Source organism: Priapulus caudatus, unplaced genomic scaffold, assembly GCF_000485595.1.
Source record: "Priapulus caudatus unplaced genomic scaffold, Priapulus_caudatus-5.0.1 Scaffold839, whole genome shotgun sequence".
Taxonomy (NCBI): Eukaryota; Metazoa; Priapulida; class Priapulimorpha; order Priapulimorphida; family Priapulidae; genus Priapulus; species Priapulus caudatus.
The window spans coordinates 46,372-53,861 of NW_014577900.1; the positions used below are offsets into that span (position 1 = coordinate 46,372).

The 7,490-nt window shown below is 47.6% G+C and overlaps 1 protein-coding gene across 1 annotated transcript in view; it reads left to right on the forward strand.

Moving 5' to 3' along the window:
* The first annotated feature begins 1,772 nt into the window (after positions 1–1,772).
* The window catches only part of LOC106813885 (mucin-19-like), a 26,721-nt gene continuing 21,003 nt past the window's right edge, over positions 1,773–7,490 (forward strand). The window contains exons 1-2 of the mRNA XM_014818130.1: positions 1,773–2,073; positions 2,477–5,498. Coding sequence (XP_014673616.1) covers positions 2,477–5,498 — 3,022 coding nt within the window. The 5' untranslated portion in view covers positions 1,773–2,073. The remainder of the gene's footprint in view (positions 2,074–2,476; positions 5,499–7,490) is intronic.

The following is a 7,490-nucleotide window of genomic DNA, read 5'->3' on the forward strand; positions in this document are numbered from 1 at the left end:
TATATATATATATGTAGATATATAGTATAGTATGTACGGAAAGTGTTGTTGTACATCGTTATTGTATTTAAATTTTTCTTCGTGTTGTATAACAGCATTGCATTCTTGTATTGTGTTATATAAATTTTATTATTTTAAATGGCCAACACTATTGCATCCATCTGATTTTTCTCCGTAAAGTTCTATATATAGACTGTTTTCAGTACATATATTTGAATATATATGCAATATATTTGGAATTATATGCAATAAATGTCTTTTTTTATTTTTGACTTTTATTCATATTATCAATTAAGAGTAGATAATAGAGATCTCTATTATCTCTATTATCTACTGTTGATATTATCAGGAGTCTATTGATAGACTCCTGATATTATGCATAACGAAAATTTGTTTGAGATTAGTATTCAATATAAAGACGTCAAAAAAGTACTTTTTATCAACTCAAAACTCACGATACATACAAATGTATATATATATATATATATAATATATATATATATATATAATACACGTGTATTCACAATTTTGTTCAGTGGTGAGCTCTATTTACTATATATATGCGCTTCTTTATTCTTTACTTCAACGCACGCCAGTGGGATATCATCAATGTTAATGGCGTAGCAGATATTGAAATAATTATCGTATATTACGTTACCTAGCTTGCTCTTATCCTTTCAACAAGATCACAATCAATAACAATTCTACCAAAACTAACAAACCCCATATCATTTCTTTCGTGCAGCTAGCACCCCTGTGCCAATTAAGGGGATTCAGGTGAGGATGTGATATGGATCGAGGCACGTCCCATTCCGACCACAGAAAAACAACAGCTATAGAGAGCCATTAATTGTTTTTAAAGTTTGAATAAATAATATCAGGAATGTATTACGACAAATACACATATATACACTCCTGATAATATCCTAATTATAGTGATTAGTTCGGTAAGAAAACAATAGAATTTGAAGGTACGTCAAAACTATGTTTATGATATATATATATATATATATATATATTATATATATATATATATATATATCTTATTACCGTTGCATGAGATATAATATATTAATGGATTAGGTTTGCCTAATCAATACCGGCCCAAATAATGTAGAAGTTTTAGACAAATGCATATGGAAATATATACTCTTAAATAAAATACTATCAAAAAAATAAACAGGAACAAATACGGAATCATTTGGCGTTACTCCCTCTGATGGTGTCACCAGGTGCGTTCCGCACCCCCTTGTGACTAGACTGAACATACACAGATAATATAGATATGATGACGCGATTACGATTGCTGCAGCCTTGATCACACAGTGCTACATTATCGTATCTAAATGGCTATGCCGGTTCAATGCAGCAGGACCAGTAACGTATCACCTGTTTGTACGTAGTGGCTGTTCATTACACTTACAGCTAAGCAGAAGCGAAAACACGGCTTTACATCACGATGCATTTTGGAACATTTCCGACGTTTGGAGTTGTTAATGTTATGTCTTACTCCTGGTATGTATTACATCGCGATCAAATAATGGGGTGTACGATAAAATTATCTCACAGTTCGTGTGTAACGAGTGCGTAACAGCAGAGTGTGTAACGAGAGCGTCTGCTTAGTGGTTGAGGGGCCAAATAGCGACGCATGCAGCACGACCTGCATGGGACATACCATTTTCCCGAAGGGTAGGGTAAAGACGCTGCGCAATGGTGGATATGTAGTGGTTCATTAGCTGGTTGAGTGACTCCAGTTCCGTCCAAGCAAGTGTCGGTGAATAATAATTTATATGTGTATACGCTGGTTAATATCATATAATAACATACTTTTGTTTGCATAGTTTGCAAATTAGGCGTGCCTGACTGGCGTAGTCTTGACCTGTCACACGAAAAATGCGTGTTGTCATGGGCAGAGTCAGTGAACTAAAGCGTACAGTATGTAGCATTTTTGGGTGTAGCGCAATCGCTGCTATCTTTTGAACCATAACATAACAACACCCAGAGCAAAGCAAGTTGAAATACGTTCGGTGGCTAAACTACGGCAGGTGCGATGCCTTAGATATCTGCCTAATTGTATGTATTATTCTCAAAATTGACAGCTGAAATGGTACCCCATTGTACTTGGTACAATGACGGCGTATTTCGGTGTTTATTTACTGCTGTTAGTGTTAGTGTTAGTGTTACGGTAACGGGTTGAGCTATTCAATTCAGAATTGTACATGTATTGGCTACGTCGTACAGTACGTACACCACATGTTCTAACATATGTGTATGGTTAATAAGCATTCGGAGTGAGAATTTAAGGCTTTAAATTTGCCTCTCTTTAGGGCCGTCGACATGATATTGATCTTACTGTGACACTCTGTTGGTCATTCATCCCATTGTGACACTCAGTTTTATTGAAGAAAATTATGTGGCACACATTCTGTAAATAACATAAACCTCTAAATCATCATTGTTGCGAACATCTTTTCAGATGGAGAATCCTGCAAGCACGATCGTTTTCAGCGATTTAATCTTTTGGAAGCACGCGCTTCCAAACATCGATGCTGAAATCGCATTCAATGGCATCTCAGCCAATAGTGAAACCTCCAGTGTCGCAGCAGCGTGTGATGAACCAGCCGTGGTTGCCATGGTAACCAGCTCATTTTCCGCTACTGCTGCACCGGAAAATCCATCCGTGTCAGAGTTGGCGGCGCATGGCAGCAGGCTGCGCTGTGATGAAGAATTCGCCGATAGATTAACGTCAAGTGCTGAGTCGGAATTGACAGTAAAGCCTTGGAGGCAGAACGAGAGCATAGACCATTCATATTCAGACACTAAGGAATACTCGTGTGCCGATCGAACTAGTAACAGAGCAGATCGCAAGCCCACGGACCACCACCGGGCTATCCTGTGTGGAAATGAGCTGCTTTTAGAATTCACTGCCTCAGTGACAGCAGCATCTGTGTTAGGAATCAATGGCAGCATCGAAGATGGACAAGCGTGTGCCGAAATACAACGGCTAAGTGGACATAATGCAGCAGTAACAGAGCTCTCTCCGGCATGTGAGCAGGAGAAACGTTTCCTGCTGGGAACGTGGGTGCATCGGTCGGTGAACGAACATTTCACTTCTGCGATTGTCGACGAAGTACAGTCTGCGCGTCTGAGTTTGCGAAATCTTCGAATCTCAGCAGCTGACTCCGCTCAGCATAGCAGCGAAACGTCTTCTCGCGGCGCCGGCGGAGACGGAAACCTCCGGGAGCCGTGCGGAGAATTTCGCGAGCGCAGAAACTGTGGTATCTCTCCGGAGATCGCCGCTGATCAACGTGACCCCCCTTCGATAGCCGCACATGTACTCACTATGTCAGCCGATGGCAACAACGATACCAAACTTTCCGTAGACTGCCGCACGAACGGCGACGGCGACGTCGCTGCGACGACGACGGTCGGGCAAGAGTCGTGCGGCAGAGCAGAACCTGTGAGCAGCCTGCCCACCTCGCACGCGAGGCGAGTAATTAGTTCGGGAAGTGACGGCGGCGGTGCGCGACGCGATTACAAAGTGCGCGCCTCGGCAGGTGAAAGTTGCAGAGCGTCGGCAGAACCTGCTGATACTGATAGTGGGAGCTGTGTTGTGCGCGAGTGTGGGTTGTTAGGGCTGACGGGAGATACAGGTGCGTCGTCAACGCTAACCAGAGATACAGGTGTATCGTCAACGCTAAAGGGAGATACAGGTATATCGTCAACGCTAACCAGAGATACAGTTGATGCAGGTGTGTTGCCGGGGCTGAAGGGAGATGCAGAGGAGAAAGCTGGGTGCGTCGCGCCCGACACGGCGCGTTGTGATTCCGATGTGACGTCGGCACGCGAAACGACATCGACAGAACCGATTTCAGGCGAGTGCTTGCTCATCAATGCATTCGCCGCGATGAAGATCAAGGAGGAAGAAGACGGTTATCGAACAACGAGCGATCTGGGAAAGTCCGAGACCACCGCGCTGAAGAGCCGAAGTGGCGATGAGAATAAGTATCGCGTTTCTACACGAAACGGCAATAATGCAAGTCATCTAAGTGAACAAATACAAAACGAGATCAATACGAACAGCGTAGCAGCGACCGGCGAATGCGAAACCGGACGCGACGCAATCGAACGCGTCTTAAATAAAGACGCCGCAGAACACGCGAATGGCTGTGCCGATCAGGTACGTACGGTGGACGAAAATACTCCCGGCTGCATTGCACCGAACAATGTGGGCACTGTACCGGACGACGTGGGTGTTGTACCGGACGACGCGCGCGCTGTACCGAACAACGCGGGCGCTGTACCGGACGACGTGGGCGCTGTACCGGACGACGCGGGCGCTGTACGCGCGACGGGAGAGGAAGGCCGCGAGCGACCGCGTGGCGGAAGAGATGGGGACGCGCCGGGAGACACCGCGCGGGACAGCATCGATCACGCGAGTCTCAAATTCTCAACGTGCTCGAACGACAGCCAGGCGTCGGACACCGGCGGAGAGGGCGGCGGATACGGCAGCGCGATTCCGTATCGCATTCTCCCGGCGTCGTCGCCGGACGACAGCTGCCTGTCGTTTCCGAGCTCGACGAGCATCAGCCCGTGCGACGACGTCTTCTTCACGCCTGGCGTGCAGACACCGGAGACCGAGTTCCCGCACGCGGTGCTTGCCGCCACCACAGGGGGCGCCACCTGCTGCGCTGATGCACTTGTGACCGCCCCCGCAGGAACGGCAGACGGCGTTCAGTCGGAAATGTCGCCGGCGAATGACGTGGTGCCGTTAGCGCTGTTAAATGGTGGGTCGCCGACAGTGGGAGAGGCGGCGTTGCCAGCAGAAGTAAACAGCGTTTTACCGACAGTGGGAGAGGCGGCGTTGCCAGCAGAAGTAAACAGTAGGTCGCAGACTGTAGGAGAGGGGGCGCCACCGGTACTAGGGTCGCCAACGAAGGGCGTGCGCGTGACGGACTTGGACAGCGTCCAGCTACCGCTGCCGCTGGACAGCAAGCGGCGCCCCCTGGAGCAGCCCACATCACGAGAACACGGTGCCACACAGCGCCCCCTGGAGCCGTCGTGGGGGGACGGCGACCAGCGCCCCCTGGAGCCGTCGTGGGGGGACGGTGACCAGCGCCCCCTGGAGCCGTCGTGGGGGGACGGCGACCAGCGCCCCCTGGAGCGGTCGGCGTCGCTGGAAGACATGTCGGCGTCGGTGAGCGCGCGGGCCGTGCACGGCGACGACGGAGCGAGGTCACGCGGTGACAACGGCGGCGGCGCGAGGAAACCGATATTCTCGATCACGCCGACGCGTCCGCAGACGCTGTCGCGTTTCACGACGGTGCCGGCGAAGCGGCGCGAGCGCGGGAGCGAGGCGGCGGCGGCGGTGGCGCCACCTAGCGACGTGCGTCTGGCGAGGACGCTGTCGCTGGACAAGGCGACGATCGAGGAGCGAGTCGTGACGCCGAACTACGTTCCCGAGAAACTCGACTTTAAGCAGCTGGAAAAGTTCGAAGGTGAGGTCGGTTCAATTCCGGGTCAAGGTCAGGGTCAGGGTTTCGTCTGCTAGGATTAGTGAATGTACTATAGCGCTATCGTAACATAGTCCGGGATTCGCAAGAAATGGCAGTGGTAATCAAAATGCGAATCGTGCACGTTTCAGAAAGTATAGCTAAGTACGAAGGTCCTAAGACATGTTAGCTTTAATCCAGACTGTTGCTGTTACTCAAGCAATATTGGTAAGTGTCGGAAAAATGGGGAAAACATGAGTAGGTGGGAAATTATGTTCGAAATAAAGGCTTCAAGACCATGGGCGGTGATTCCTGAATCCTAGATTTTATGGTTAGGGTGAGTAGCGGGAGATTTATAAATGCCCTACTGAGTTGCAACTTGCAAATGTGATGGTTTTTTTAAATGTTGTAAAGTCGATAGTCCAGAGCTTGGCAATCTACTTGATATCGTGAGGTACAGGTGGTTTTCTGCGGGATGGTCCTGATTCGTAGGCTGAGGTTTGTAAATGTTCGATTAAGAGATCTTCGTGTTGGATGTTCGTAACTCCCTGTTCCATCGTCCTCCCCCTTCGATCGTTTCATTGTAGTAACATATTATCAGGAATGTATAATTTATATATAATATAATAATATATTATATAGATTATCCAGATAATGTCACGTACCTATGCTAGTAATCATAATTATGAAAAAACTGCAATGATTGATTGCGATTTGGGATAGACTCTCTGGTGCGTGTACATAAGTTAGCATTGCTGACTGACTGATAAGATTGGCTGGTACACCTCACATACTCTACCTCTAAGAAGACACCTAGTAGGCTAAGTAGCATTGCACTCATATTATTATGCACCTAGCTGTTGTTTGTTTATTGGGTTTATCCCCGAAGGCACTTAATTACTACCTTTTCACTATATATATCCAGTGCACTGGACACCGACAAGTACGAGAAAATAACATAACATAACGTACAACTCTGTGCCTCATATACTCTCGGACATATATTATGTTGTATGTGTTGTGTGCGTGCGTAGTACACTTCAGTGGTTCCGAGAGCCAAGCGTGCTCTCACAGAGTGTTTCCAGCGTGATTAGCAGGTCGTTCTCAGGTATATTATCTCTTTCACGCTGGAAATCGCAGGTGAAACCGTCTCGCACCTACTGTCAACACGCAGGTCCACGCATATTCTTTACACGTGCGTGAAGTTTCTTAGCATGTAGTTCGTTGACCAGGAAGTGCCCCCGTAATATAACGGACGCGTTCATACGTACGTTGGTCATTGTACTGTGTGTGACCCCACAGTTAGCATGACAAGCTAATCTTAACCTCCCACCCCATGTAAGGATATTGGGCCCCACCGGGCTTGTGTAGCCATACATTATCCCTGTGTCGGGCAGGAGTAAACACACGCGCAGATGGTCAGTAAAGAATGGGGCGAATGTGCAAGCAACACACTTCCCTGTGTGCCCATATCGTATTACCGGTCCACCCAAGTGCTCCCTGCACGCTATCTGCCTTCCAATTACACCCTCATTACCGGCGACTACTTCTCGAAGAGAACTATGCTGCTTGTGTCGCGATGCGTGCGCACAAGTAAGGTGCATACATACATGTACATTCTGGCGGTAGCGGGCGTGCGTCTATTCACGGGCTGTACTCCTGAGTTGTCCCAGGCTATCGGATACGATCTCGCAACGAAAATCGTGGCTGAAAGTGATACAATTACCGTCGTTGTTCGATATAGTGCATTTTGATAATGCATCGTCTGTTAATGCGCATATGCGTCATCGTCGCATGTAAAACTCTTGAATAATTAACACTGTGTAGAAATAGCTGGATATCGAGCGCGAGTACTGTCGATCGAGTTCATTTGTATGTTATTTTCAAACTCTCTCAAGGCTACGCATACAAATTACGTGCGTGCATGGAGAGAGAAGGGGGATGAGAGAGAGAGAGAGGAGGGTATGAGAGAGAGAGAGAGAGGAGGAGGAGGGAGGA